The sequence below is a fragment of the Chanodichthys erythropterus genome, chromosome 20 (assembly GCF_024489055.1).
Source record: "Chanodichthys erythropterus isolate Z2021 chromosome 20, ASM2448905v1, whole genome shotgun sequence".
Taxonomy (NCBI): Eukaryota; Metazoa; Chordata; class Actinopteri; order Cypriniformes; family Xenocyprididae; genus Chanodichthys; species Chanodichthys erythropterus.
In genome coordinates, this window is record NC_090240.1 from 12,765,606 (window position 1) to 12,781,020 (window position 15,415).

The following is a 15,415-nucleotide window of genomic DNA, read 5'->3' on the forward strand; positions in this document are numbered from 1 at the left end:
TCAGAAGACCTTTATTAACCCACTGGAGTTGTATGGATTCATTTTTTTATGGATGGGTGCTTTTTTTTTCTTTAAAACTTGGGTTGCCATTCACAACCATTATAAACCTTGGAGACTAAGGATATTTTTAAATATATCTCCAATTGTGTTATTCTGAAAGAAGATAGTCATATACACCTAGGATGGCTTGAGAGTGAGTAAATCATGAAATAATTTTTTTGGTGAGATTTCTCTTTAAAGTGGATACTGTTTTTTTTTTGTTTGTTTGTTTTTTTTCAGAAAAAACAGGCGACCTGTAAAAAAGTGCTCTGAAAGTGATTCCAACAATATTGTTCCTCTGTGTCGTTATTGTTATAGTTGTGGTGTGGACTCCCTATTCTCATAGAATTAGAATGATTATTAAAACTTAATTTTTTTTTGTCCTTGCATGAACAGCTCAAACATAATAGACACTGGTGGTAACATGACTTTTAAGTTTCCTTAAGTAAATTTGAATGGTCTTATCTGTGCAGAACTAACAGCCATGATGCCAAGGATTGTAGATAGTTTTCATACATTTCTATGGATTTATGGGAGGTTACTAGGGTGTTACTAGGTGGTTGCTAGGGTGTTGAACTTTCTGGTTGCTTACTGGCTGGAGTCCAGAGCCCAGCTTAAAGTCTTTATGATTTACTGTGCTATATCCCAAAGTCAATGTGTTTTTTGATTGGGTTTTTGATTAAATGCCTAAAATAAGGTCTGTGGTTAACACAAGCTCAAGATATTTTTTAAGTTTTATTCTATGACATAAAATACATCAGTAATACCCAGGACACATTAACCATCCTCGCACCAAGCAGAACAATCTACTCATCATTAGTCCACTTTTAGTCACATTCTTGCAAACTATTCTAACTCAAACTTTTCAACTTGTAGATTTTAGATAAAATCTGAAAGGGTTGTTGAAATAGCGGTGGTGACGTGGAAGTCGTGAGACCATGGTGTAGTTTGTTTATATCTTTAGCTTTTTACTTCTGGCGATTATACTGCATCTCGACTTCATAATCCATAAAATGTATTCATTTATGAAGGTTATCTGGAACAAAATGTAAGAATCATGAACTTTTGTTAGTCACAGATCTTATTTTCTGCTATAATCCAAAAGCCAATAGAAAAATCGTATTCTGTTTTTAGTAGAGGGAACCAGGGTGATGCTGACTTACGAGATGGCCTACAAAAATACATCATCACTGCACCGCTCTATTCTTTATCTCTAGATTTGGCTCCTAAATGTATAAGTATGGTTACTTAGAAAAGTACAGTAATAGAATATCTTTCCTCTACAAGCCATATTATTTAGATGTCATTCATGGCCATAGCACAAACAGTGCATGAGGAAGTGTAACACTAATGATTATGGGTTTTGAGCTTGCCTTAGCAAACACTAATGAAAAAGTTTTTGTATGTATTATTAGTGCGCACCTCTTTGGTAGTAATGTGTGTGAGTACATCCACACTGGAAGTGTGGCCTGACAGATATTAAGACAAGTGGCTCTCATTCCCATAGCAACACAAACATGTCTTCCCCAAGAGCAACATTTTTTAATTACGCTCTTTATCTAAAGGACTTGTATATTTGCAGACAGAAATTAAAATTCATACCTCATTTCCTTTTCAGCAGAAGTGTCATAATGAGAGACAACATTTTCTCAACTAAACTCCCATGTCATTGTAATGTGTTTGTGTTCATACTTCTTATCTCTTAAGTACTGTAGTGTACACACACGCACACACATTGGGTTTCTATGTTTATACATTTTTACATTTTCAAAAACGTCATTTCGTTTGATTTATAAGCTGTTTTCCTCATGGGGACCAAAGAATGTCCCCACAAGGACAAAAATTACTGGTATTAATATCTTTGTGGGGACATTTGGCCCCCACAATGTAGGGAATACCAGGCACACACACATGCAGGCACGCACTTAATACAATCTACAAGGTACATTTCATATGTGCGTCAGCCTAATTCAGCCTGAACAGATCTCTTCTAATTCTCGTTATCATAAACAGTTTGCTTTCAAATCCATCCACAATAGCCTCTAACCCAAGCGTGGCTCTTCCCTTAAGCTTCCCAAACATTCTTTTAAACAGCATATAATTTTGCTATTGACTTTCCTGAGATCAAAGATTAGGTTTAATCCTTTATTCAACAGGACTAAAACCACAAAACTAACAGGAATACCTCCAAAGAGAAGCCCCAGGAACGTTTGTACATCTTTTTGGGTCAAATAATAGTATGAATCTAATTCACCTCATCTCTTTTAAGACACTTTAAAGCTTTTGAGAACTAATTATGTACAAAGGGAAATGGTGAATTCACTAAACAGTTTAACAGAACAGTGCAAAACCCTTTACTTTATTCACAAACCAGCAATTTTAATATGCCATTAAACAGTATGTGCTGAAATTTTAAATGTTATATATTGTAATATATAATTTAACATACCAGGATGATAAGATGCTATTGAAAAAAATCTCTTAAGCTCACCAAGGCTGGTCACTTATTCCTGTGATCAAGGCTGAATTTTCAGCATCATTACTCCAGTCTTCAGTGTCACATGATCCTTAGAAATCATTCTAATATGATGATTTGATGCTCAAGAAACATTTTCCATTATAATCATATATTTAATGCAATATATTTAATGCAATTTTAATACAATTTAATGCATTTTTGTTGAATAAAAGCATTAATGTCTTTAAAAAACTAATTTGGAGGCCAGGACAACACCTTGAACTCTTCATCATATTCTTCAACCCATTCCTAAACAATGCGGATACGTTGAGTCAGAAAGAAAATCATTCTAAGTGGATAGCGGATCAACACAAAGTGAATTTTAAGTGGGAGCTTTTAAGTTGGGTGCGGAATAAAACCTAGCGAGAGCAGGCCGAAAAAAAAAAAAAAAACAGTCCCGCGCACACCTAGGGCTGTGACGGTGGCAAATTTTTACTACCACGGTGGTAAATCACCAACAACCACCGGTGTTGCGGTGGCGGGTTCCAAAGGGAAACCCGTCAATAATTACCCGTCATTTGAATTTTTATATTTGTTAAGTCATTTAATAGCTTCTGATTTCGTCCACATTTTCATTTTTATTCACGAACTTGCAGGATAAGCAAATAGGCATAGGCTATGCATTTATTTATATTATGAAAAAAAAGTTGATCAAAGACTTTTCAGTTTTCATCCTTTCCTCTTTACTACACAGAACGAAATAAACATAATTGAAAATCAAAAAATATGTTGAAAGATACTAGCTTACCGAAATCTGTATCACGTCAGTTCAATCAGTGTTGCAAACAATGTCACGTAACATTATACCTCAGAAAAGCCATGTGTTGACCATTAACTTATAGTCAGCAAGAAAAATAACAAAACTTAATTATGTAAGTAAGCATAAGTAACTTTATTATTATAAAATTTACTTAAACTAGGGTGCTCGTCTGTTTTCATTTTATTCTGGAGACTGAACTTGCACTCTGCTGCCACTGGAGCGCACTCACCCCCTACTGGACAGGGGTGGGAATAACAGTTACAAGCTACATAATCTGTCAAAATGACGGACGGGCTGCAGATTTATTCCGTCACTGCTAAAAAAATTCCATCAATGACGGAAAATTTTCGGTTAACGCGACCTCTTATATATATTTTATACATATTTATAAAATGTCACACTACCGCCGGTGACACTCCACGACTGCGGTGTCAACTTCACCACCGCGGTGGCGTGGTTGTCATGCCTGTCATGCCTACTCTCACAGCCCTATGCACACCTCTAGGCTGGACCCAGGGTTTCCCAGCAGAATGTTGCCCAGAGTGATCCCACAGTGATCCTGCTGCCATCAGCTCCCCAGGCAAATGGTGTACACAAAAGAAAACGGGACTCATCGGACCAGGTGACCTTCTTTCATTGCTCCAAGGTCCAGTTAAGACGCTCGTGGGCTCATTGAAGGCACTTTCGACGATGGATAGAGGTCATCATTGGCATCATTAGGTGGCATCATTAGGTCTGATTGCCCTATACGCAGCAGAGAGTTAACTATCATTAACATTTTGACTTGTGCCGCAGTAGACCTTCTGTTGGCTATGACAGTACGGAATAGCCTTCATTGCCCTTGTGCATCGATGAGCCTTGGGCACCCTGTCGTTGGTTTGTGATTTGTCCTTCCTTGAACCACTGTTGGTAAATTCTCATCACTGCTGACCAGGATCAACACACAAGTCTTGACGTTTCAGAGATACTCTGATCCAGGTGCCTTGCCATAACAATTTGGCCCTTGTCAGAGTCACTCAGATCTTTATTCCTGCCCACTTCTCCTGCATCCAAGATACTCGCCCTCAAGCCATCCTTAGTGTATATGACTTCTTTCGGATGAACACAATCGGAGTTATATTAATAAATATCCTGACACATCCAAGCTTTATAATGGCAGTGAACAGGGGCAACGTTTGAAGCTCAAGAAAGTGCATCCATCCATCATAAACATATTCCACATGGAACTCCACAAGGCCTCTGAAGCAAAGAGATGTGTTTGTGTAAGAAAAATACCCATATTTAACAAGTTATAAAGTAAAATATCTAGCTTCCACCAGACCGTCCTCTTACTACGTCCTACGCCTTCCGTATTTAACTTACGGAAAAAGTTTTTTGCAAGTTGAATACGGAAGGCTTAGGACGTAGTAAGTGTTTTGAACTGTGAGAGGCGTTACACTTTCTTCGTAAGTTCAATAAGGAAGGCAGTCTGGTGGAAGCTAGATATTTTACTTTATAACTTGTTAAATATGGATTTTTTTTACACAAATGCACCGCTTCGCTTCAGTACATTTATGACAGATGGATGCACTTTCGTGAGCTTTAAACTCATTGCCCCCGTTCAATGCCATTACAAAGCTTGGACGCGTCAGGATATTTATTAATATAACTCTGACTGTGTTCATCAGAATAAAGTCATATACACCTAGGATGGCTTGAGGGTGAGTAAAAATTTTAATTTTAAAGTGATCTAATCCTTTTAATAACGAGAACTGATTTTGCTTACCATGTAATCTATACTAGACTTTAATATGTGTATCAACTATATACCCTTCACCTGTGACTGGCCATAATGTTGTAGCTCATCATATGTATATATAAAAGTTTAATTTTAAGTCATTTTTATTCTGCAGAAGAAGATCAGGAACATTTATTAACAAAATAAATAGGTCAATTATGATCAATTAAGATTTTGAGTTGTTTTTAACACACAAAAGAGCCTCGGTCGGCAGCGTCAGCCCCCTATAGCTACCCTGGTTAACAGGGTCATCAGTGAGGAGAAGAGCAAAATAGCAAACCAGCCGCTCCTACGGCTCAGTTGTGAAAGGGGCTGATAGCAGGACTTGGTGACATTTAATTAGCACGTTGTCTGGTCTCAGACCCGCCCTTCCTCCCCCTCCTCTTCACTCTCCCAGCGTTCTGTACCCCTCCCACACACTTCTGTGGAGAGTCGCAGGGCTGGCAGAGCTGCTGTGATGGAGGACAAGGCTAATTGTGAACGAGAGGATTGTGCCAGTGAAGGAGTCTGCCCTCCATACCCAGAGACAGAGAGAGAGAAAATTTAGCAGAAAAGAGAGTGTGTGTGATTCTTAAGGGATACTTCAGCCAAACTTGAAAATTCATCAAGTCTTCATTTACTCACCCTCATGTTCTTCCAAACCTGTATCACTTTCTTTTGTGAAACATGAAATGACATGTTTTGAAGAACAGACAGGGGTCAGCATGGGCTCCCTGACTGGTCTGCAGCTATGCAGCCCTATACACAACAAACTGTGATGCACTGTGTATTCTGACACCTTTCTATCAGATCCAGCATTAACTTCTTGAGCAATTTGAGCTACAGTAGCTCGTCTGTTGAACTGCAGTTTTGGAGAAACTCTGACCCAGTCATCTAGCCATCACAATTTGTCCCTTGTCATACCTACAGTCACTTTCAGACCTAATGCACTGATCCAATATACTGACACACATCTGATTTTCTCCCAACTGATTCACTGATACATCACTGATTGTGTTTATGTGCACCTTATCTGTTTTTTTTTTTGTGTGTATTTGACAATACGACACGAAAGAGAACTTACTTCAGTACTCAGACGCTGTGTGACAGCCGTCTTTCTGTGGGCGCGTACAAATATGTAGTGTGCGGTTAAAAGTGAAAGTTTAAACTGGCAAGGCTTTAAAAACACATGCAAACATGAAAATAATAAGCTTACGGGATGGTGAAGAACTGCAATGTCACATGAGAGTAACCGAGATAAATATGATAATCAAAAACAATAATAATCAAAAAACATAGAATAAAACATCAAATAAACAAATAACATTAGAATGATACTAATGTAGCAAATTAGCTCAAAAGGGAAATATGAATAATTAATAATAACTTGTTATAATTAATTATAAATATTTGGATCAGTTAATATAATTAACTTGATGTAGCTGAATTAATATTACAATCAATTAATCTGTTCTTCCAGCTGACATTCAGTATTGATCGTCTATCAAATCTTATAAAGGATATTTTTCGTAGCCACAGAAAAATAACTCTTTCTTAGCATGTAGCTGTGATCGTTGATTTACAAGCAGTGACCAGAATCAAACTCACATGAATTTGTACAAAAGTTTTATTTATCTAAATCACGAACACATAACTAATATAAACAAACACATACATAACAATCATACATACATTGGAAGTGACAGTGGATGAAGTACCATACAGATACAGGGGAATGAAGCTGTGAAAAAACTTGAAAAAGAGGTGAGGATTTGAGGTGAAAAATGAGAGATTCTTTGTGCATTCCATTGAATTATTAATGGGATATATCGTAAAGTAAATCGGGACAGGGAAAAAAGAAAATAATAATGAGGAAAAGAATGTAGTGGCTTTCCATAGATATTCACGTTAAAAAACACGTTATTGTCATGATGTCTGAAAATAAAACGTGAAGGAAACTGATGGATAATTTGTAGGGCAACCTTATGATTTGAAATGATTAGTTTCAGTCTTTTTGAATGGAACTTCCCCAAACCGGAAGTGCCACCCATAATTCAAAATGCAGTAGGCTCGTCAGGAATAAGGTGGATAATCCATCACAATATAATATCGTCATATTGCATGCCCCTAACTTTGATGTTTTTTTGTTTTTTTCTAGCTTGATCTTGATTTGGAGCTTGATCTGTCATTGTATAGAAAAGAGCTGTGTGAAAATGTACAAAAAAAGATCCTTTTGTGTTCTACGGATAACAGCATATGGGTTAGGAATGACACATGAGGTTGAGTAAATGAGAGAGTTTTCATTTTTTGGTGACCTATTCCTTTAACTCAAGGAGTGTATCCTCTTAGTGCTGTCAAAGAAATGGCTGATTAATGGCTGATTTACTCTAGCCTGTGAAAGGCCTTTATCACTCTCATTTACACACACACACACACACACTCACTGCAGACAATTTATCTGAAGCCACTTTGTAAGTGTCCTTATTATGTAGTTGCTTAGCAGCCATAAGCCAGCGGGCCTCGATGGAGTATTAATGTGTAATTATCTGCCGTTTGCTCAATGTTTTGACCTTGCCACCGTTAGTATGGATTTGTGGCAACCTTCCATGACCTCCGCCAACCAGAAAGCCAACACACACTATCATCTTCTGTTCTCCTGGGACTTGCATGAAATAAGCAATGGCACTAATTTGTACGCAGAATGCATCTGCAATTGACTGTGTCTCTAAACGTTCGTTCAGCCTCACTAAAGTCCCAGAGGGGACGTCTGGAACATATGGAGAGCTGCCATGTTGAAAGGTGTTGAGGGCAGTTTCTAAGCCAATCATTAATCTGAAGTAAGGTTAATGGTTCTTCTTTGATAAAATCGATGTGTTTTAAAAAGGAGAGGATAAGATTGGAATTCCATAGAAACCACCATGAAATCACTGACCTTCTTATTCACTTTCCTGGTCTTATTCGTCAGTGCATGTTATTTTAAAGAAAAACAGGTTTACAATTTTTTCAATTTTTCTCCACACATGGGCGGAAAATATAATGTTAACCAGTTACCAAACAGTTAAAATGGCCCCAGAAAGACACTTTTGGTCACTAAAGTCACAACTCAATAAACCACACAGATTAACCACATGAACTATGTAGAGTAACCATGGACATGTAATGTTTGACAACCACGATGTGTCCAAATGCTTATTTTTATGAAAGGTATTGCTTTAAAAGTTTGTCTGTGCTATATTTATTTCAAATAAATCAACATTTTGTTACTGCCAAGTAGACTTGTGCCGATATTCGGTAATGCGATAAATTGCGATAATGAATATGCACAATATTGTAATCGTCGGCACCTCAGAATACCGTAAATAATAATTTATTACCAATTATACATTTTTTTATAAGGCAATTAAGAATACTTTACCCATCAATCGTATAAAATGCACAACACCGCTGTATTCTGCGTCAAAAGGACACGCGCTCAGATGTAAACAATCCCAACGTGCACGAAAAGCACAATGCCGTAACCAGTGAAGTAGATGAGCTGAATGAAAGTGCGCGTTCACTCTCTGACAGCAGAGGGCGCTGGTGGAACAGCAGCGTGCAGCGGTTACCACGGAAACCGTGCAAAGTAACTGCGCTAGTGAAGTTTTTAAAATGCTTCAAACAGCTATTCATTTTTTTGTAATCTCAGTGTTGTTCATCACAGAACCAAATACTGAATACTTAAAAAAAAGACATAAAAGGATATTTATTTTCAAACCTAAACATTTTTATATTTTAATCTGGACTACAACATGCCCTTATGATTAGAAATGTTCTGATGAATCTGATTAATTGTTATTGTTCAGTAAAACTTTGAAAACATACAACTTCATTAGTTAACATGTTAATTCATTATCACTAAACTGACAATAAAAATACTTATAAAGTATTCATTATTATTAATTAATGTTAAATTCTTAGTTACTGTTTACTAATATTACTAAAATCAAACTTATTTAATGGACCTGAGATAAAACTAACAATGATCAGTTGTGTTTCTAAACTAACATTAACAAAAAATAACACTTTCTGTGTAGCTATTGCTCAATCTTAGTTAATGCATTAAATAGAGTAAAGTGTTATCTGTTGTTCTTTATAGCCTAATTCTTTTGCATTTTAATCTGTTTTTCAGTCAGAGTTGTTTTTGTTTTATTACAAAAAGAGTTCTTAAACCTGTTAAACTATGACAAAAATGGTTTTGCAACTTTTGCTATAGGCTACCGTGATAAAAGCTTCATCAATTAATCGCAACATGAAAATTTGATACCGTCACATGCCTACTGCCAAGACATTCATACATTTTAATTGTCCAATTACTTTTTGGATCCACTGTACATACACAGGAATTGTATCCGATAACTGTTGTAAAAATGCAGTATTTCTAAAAATCTTGCCAAAAGTAATTTATTGATGGTTACTGTTAATCTAATAAAGTTAACAGCAAATAATAACAACAAATAATGATAGAAGTGAGAAAAAAGTTATGGATATAGATAAAATCATACACTATATTTCCCCCCCCACCCACCCACAATTTACTTATAAAAATAAATCCATTCAACACCGAACTGACTTCAGCTGAACAACAGCTGAAATGCATCATTTTCCTGTTATCAGTGTAAAGCTACTTTGAAACAATCTGTATTGTATAAAGCACTATATAAATAAAGGTGACTTGACTTGACAGTATGCTATGCTATGCATCACATTGTGTAAGTAACATGGTTGGAAATGTTCTTTCATGTTGACATTTTCTCAGGTTCCTCCTACCATGAAAAATCAGAGAGCAAGAAGAAAGGGCGTCCTCGTGTGGAAGTGCAGGAGCTGCGCATTATTCCCGTGAGTAAAGCAATAAAATATCCATTTTGGCCGTTGATGAAAGAATGAAGCTACGCCAGATTGGGGTCTCGGGTGTTTTTTTATGCCATTTGTGAACGGAGTAAAGGGACTTTCCAAACTATTTCCAACTGTTATATTTGGAGGAAGAACATCTCACAGAGGGGTGTGTGTAAGTGAATTGATTGCTAATAGTTTCTAATGCCTCTTGTGTGTATGTGTGTGTGTGTTTCTCTCACGTAGGCCCATATGATTGTTCAGTGGAAAGAGGAGTTTAAGAATCGTTCCAGGGTGAAATGTCCAAGCTTAGGCTGCTGGTTGGAATTCCCCAGTATTTACGGACTTAAATATCACTATCAGCGATGCCAAGGGGTAAAAACTAAAATCCACACTACAATCAATTGGTTGTTTGAACGGCTACTCAAATAGTCACTTAGTCATAAGAAGCCCTTTAAAGTAAAGGTAAAGGTAATTGTTTTGAAATTCCTTGACATTGTTCAATTTGAAAAGTAGTGTTTTGGTGTCTGACTGGCTGTTAAAGGGGATGAATTTAGAGACACAACTTCTTTGAGGGTTTTGGCATGCTAAACACAGCTCACTAAAAACTCTCCAAAACATTGTGAGGGCTCTTTAAATTGTTCCCCTTTACAAATGTATTATTAATCTATCATACCTAAATATATATGTATATACTGTATATCAGTGGCGTGCGGTCCATTTAAGCTGCAAATGCTCTGCATACCCAAGCCATTCGTGGACTCACTGATTAACATTAACACTATAAATTGCTATATATTCCTTTGTTTGAGGTGTACCATAAAACCTACATGATAAAATGTTGGTAATGCTTATGTAACTGTCCGTAATTTATTTATTTGCCAAACTACAGTAATTTATTTTAAATCTGCCAGTTACGGTGGCTTCCGGGTATGCGGATCTACAGCGGCTTTTGCTCATTCACTCTGTTGTTATGTATCGCAATAATTCAAATGTGAAACATAGTTTCTGCCACCTAGCGGAATTACAAAAATACAGCATATTTTGCAAACAGCCCTTTCGCGCATCTTGTCTGACTCAACTCAAACCCAAAACAAGCAGCTTTTACGGGTGCTCGTGAAGGCAGTTTTAAATGTAGGCTACAAACAAGGAATACTTTCGGCTATGTTGCTATGTGTCATGAGAGTAAGCAACTGAGCAGCTGCCCATCAAACGTAAAAAAAAATGTCACCCCTCGCCACTGATATATACGTACAGTGGCATGAAAAAGTATGTGAACCCCTTGCAGAATCTGTGAAAATGAGAATTATTTTAATAAAATAAGAGGGATAATAAAAAATTCATGTTATTTTTTGTTTAGTATTGTCCTGAGTAAGATATTTTACATAAAAGATGTTTGCATTTAGTTCACAAGACAAAAATAACCCCATTCATAAGTATGTGAACCATTGATTCTCAATACTGTGTGTGGTTACCTGATGATCCTCGACTGTTTTTATGTTTTGTGATTGTTGTTCATGAGTCTATTGTTTGTCCTGAGCAGTTAAACTGAGCTCTGTTCTTCAGAAAAATCCTCCAGCTCCTGCAAATTCATCAGTTCCCTTTCGTGGGAACTATCGACGCTACGTCGAATGACGTGATGGGAACCCTCTGTATTTTGTGTTCGTGAAGCACCTCTGTATCCAACCAATGAGAAAGACGTGACGTCAGAGGCGGGTGACGTCACGGATCAGGAAGCTATAAAGCATACCCAGAACAAAGCACGCTAGCTTCTGTTGTCTTCAGCAAGCGCTATCTGTATCTGTCTGTCTTATTTATTGTTGTATTGTCTATCATACACACTGTGGTCTCTTTGTCCGAGGACAAGAGTTCCCAAGCACAAATAAGACACATATATATATATATATATATATATATATATATATATATAAGAATGGCGGAAAAGCAGCAGTTTAGGAAGTGTGCTCCTCCTTGCCCGCGTTTCATTGTGGAAGGAGACACACACGACATGTGCGTTAAATGCCTGGGGGTTGAGCATGCACAGGCGGCTCTCGAGGGAGCTGTCTGTGTACACTGCGAACGGCTCACCCTCTGAGTGCTGCGATCGCGCCGGGCGCTCTTTGAGGAGGGCGCCGGGGCGAGTGTTCCTCGCGGGTCTGGTCCCGCTGCTGCTGAGGCACAGCGAAGGCTGCACTCGTGGGGTTCACAGATGGATCTAGCAGAGGGGGAAGAGACGGGCGCTGCCCTGTCGCTTCCCTTACCTGCTAAACCCAGTGTCTCTCCTTTGGTGGCGGAAGCACACGTAGCGGTTTCTTCCCCCCGAAGGGAGACAACGATGCTCAACGTATCTTCCTCCGAGGAGGTTGATGTGGAGAGCGTCGATGAGGAACCGCCAGCCTCATCCCCTGCATATGAGGAGCTTTTGGAGGTGGTGACCAGGGCAGTAGAGAAATTAAATATTGACTGGCCCGCGGAGAGACCTGACAGTAAACCAAAAAGCAAGTTAGATGAAAGGTTTCTCCCCGCACGGTCACTACCCCAGCGTCGGGGTCTGCCGTTTTTTCCTGACCTCCACACCGAGGTGTCGAGGTCGTGGAAGAGACCGGTTCAGTATCGGCTATACAGTCCACAGACATCTCTATATAGTAATATTGTTGGCCTAAAACATCATGGCTATGGGGCGATGCCTCGGATCGAAGAGACGCTCGCGAGCCATCTCTCGCCCGAGTCGGCATCGTCCCTTAAGACCCCGACGTTGCCCACCAAGCCTCTAAAGACAACTTCCAGCTTGGTGGGCAAGGCTTATTCGGCAGCAGGTCAGGCGGCTGCATGCCTTCATACGATGTCAGCCTTGGTGGCCACGGAGAGGCACCTTTGGCTCAATCTCTCTGATATCAAAGAAAGAGATAAAAACACGCTCATGGACGCGCTGCTGTCTCTTGCTGGCCTGTTCGGCGACGCGATGTCAACCGTCGTCGACAGGTTTCAGTTTCAAACAGAACAATTAGCAGTTCAACATCGAGATGTTGTCCTGTCACACATGAAAAGGCTTGGGTTGAGGCTCAACGCCAAGAAGAGTGTGCTGGTCCCGAGTCAGGTTGCAAACTATCTAGGAGTAATCTGGGATTCCACCACGATGCAGGCGCAGTTGTCCCCTGCTCGTGTGAGTTCCATTCTCGGGGCTGTGAATGGGGTGAAATTAGGCCAGTCACTCACTGTAAAACAGTTTCAGAGACTGTTGGGTCTGTTGGCAGCCGCGTCCAACGTTATTACTTTTGGCCTCCTGCACATGAGACCCTTACAGTGGTGGCTCAGGACCAAGGGGTTTTCTCCGAGGGGAAATCCTTTTCACATGATCAAAGTCACGCGGCGATGCCTTCGTGCTCTGGTCATGTGGAAGAAGCCTTGGTTCCTATCCCAGGGACCCGTGCTGGGGACTTCTGGTCGTCGTGTAATGCTTACGACAGATGCTTCCCTCACGGGCTGGGGGGCGATCATGAGTGGTCGCTCGGCTCAGGGTCTCTGGGAGGACCATCAGCGCTCCTGGCACATAAATCGGCTGGAGATGATGGCGGTGTTTCTCGCATTGAAACACTTCCTCCCAGACCTGAGAGATCACCATGTGTTGGTCCGCACGGACAACCCTCTGGTCCCAGGGAAAGCTCCTCTCGTTACATCCCCGGGCGGTTGAATGTGGGAGCGGACGCCCTGTCAAGGCAGGGCGCGAGACCGGGGGAATGGAAACTCCACACCGAGGTGGTGGAGTTGATATGGAAAACTTTCGGTCGAGCTCAAGTCGATCTATCTGCCACAGAGGAATCAGCTCAGTGCCCTCTGTGGTATTCCCTACAGCACCCAGCACCTCTAGGGCTGGACGCTATGCTACAGACATGGCCGAGGCTGCGTCTGTATGCATTTCCCCCAGTCTCACTGCTCCCGGGGGTTCTGGAGAAGGTCCGCCAGGAAAGGTTCGACCTAATATTGGTGGCCCCTTACTGGCCGACCAGGATATGGTTTTCAGACATAATGTCACTACTAAGCGGCTCTCCCCTAGAGCTTCCTCTCAGACAGGACCTCCTGTCTCAAGCGGGCGGTAATGTGGAAACTGTGCGCCTGGCCTCTGAGGGGGCAAGGCTCATAGAATCTGGTCTCCCAACCGAGGTTGTGGAGACCGTACTTCACTCCAGAGCTCCCTCCACGAGGAAGTTGTATTCATATAAATGGAAATTGTTCGCTACATGGTGCGAACAACGTAATTTGGACCCTGTCCAGTCTCCTATCAGCTATGTGCTACAGTTCCTTCAAGAAAAGTTTTCAGAAGGCTTAACCCCTTCAACACTGAAGGTTTATATTGCAGCCATTTCGGCTTATCATAATCCTGTAGGGGGTTCTTCGGTGGGCCGAGACCCCCTAGTTATATGCTTCCTCTGTGGCGCACTCAGGTTGAGACCTGTGGTGCGCACAAAAACCCCGACCTGGGATCTGACTATTGTGCTTCAAGGGTTAGCCGAGGCTCCCTTTGAGCCAATAGAAGAAGTGTCAGATAAATTCCTGACATTAAAAACCATCTTCCTACTGGCTGTTTCTTCACTAAAAAGGATCGGCGATCTACAAGCGCTGTCAGTCGCTCCATCATGTCTAGAATTTGCACCGGGCATGGTTAAGGCCTTTCTACACACTAGACCAGGCTATGTTCCCAAGGTGCCATCGAGAGTCCCAGGTCCCATCAAACTTGAGGCGTTCTGCCCGCCTCCATTCACAAATCCAGATCAGGAAAAGAAAAATCTGCTTTGCCCTGTGAGGGCACTGGATGCTTACGTCCACAGAGCTGCCCTGTGTAGAAAAAAAGATCAGTTATTTGTGTGTTATGGGTCCCCTAAGAAAGGGGGCCCAGCATCCAAGCAGAGGATGAGTAAGTGGGTGGTTGAGGCCATCTCACTATGAAACAGTGGGACTCCCATGTCCCTTAGTCGTGCGTGCTCATTCCACGAGAGGTATGGCGGCATCTAAAGCTCTCTTGTCCGGAGTCTCTCTGGACGACATATGTGGTGCGGCTGGATGGTCATCTCAGCACACCTTCATTAGATTTTATAATCTCAACCTAAATGTTACTCCGGGTGCCAGAGTTCTACAAGACAACAGCCAGGCATTCGGAGATACGGCGTAGTTGGGATAGCGTTCCCATCACGTCATTCGACGTAGCGTCGATAGTTCCCACGAAAGGGAACATCTCGGGTTACGAGTGTAACCCCTGTTCCCTGAGTAAGGGAACGAGACGCTACGTCACGTTGCCGTACCTCCTACATACCTGGAGCGCTTGCTTCAGACATATTACAGAAGCTAGCGTGCTTTGTTCTGGGTATGCTTTATAGCTTCCTGATCCGTGACGTCACCCGCCTCTGACGTCACGTCTTTCTCATTGGTTGGATACAGAGGTGCTTCACGAACACAAAATACAGAGGGTTCCCATCAC

General features: G+C 40.7%; 1 protein-coding gene across 3 annotated transcripts in view; it reads left to right on the forward strand.

Annotated features, from left to right (window-relative positions):
* znf512b (zinc finger protein 512B) overlaps positions 1-15,415 on the forward strand; it is a 91,254-nt gene that overhangs the window by 37,805 nt on the left and 38,034 nt on the right. For 2 of the 3 annotated variants that reach the window (XM_067370413.1, XM_067370412.1), the window contains exons 3-4: positions 9,869-9,948; positions 10,189-10,317. In XM_067370413.1, the coding sequence (XP_067226514.1) occupies positions 9,869-9,948; positions 10,189-10,317 (209 nt within the window). The remainder of the gene's footprint in view (positions 1-9,868; positions 9,949-10,188; positions 10,318-15,415) is intronic. The other variant, XM_067370414.1, reaches the window with a different exon arrangement.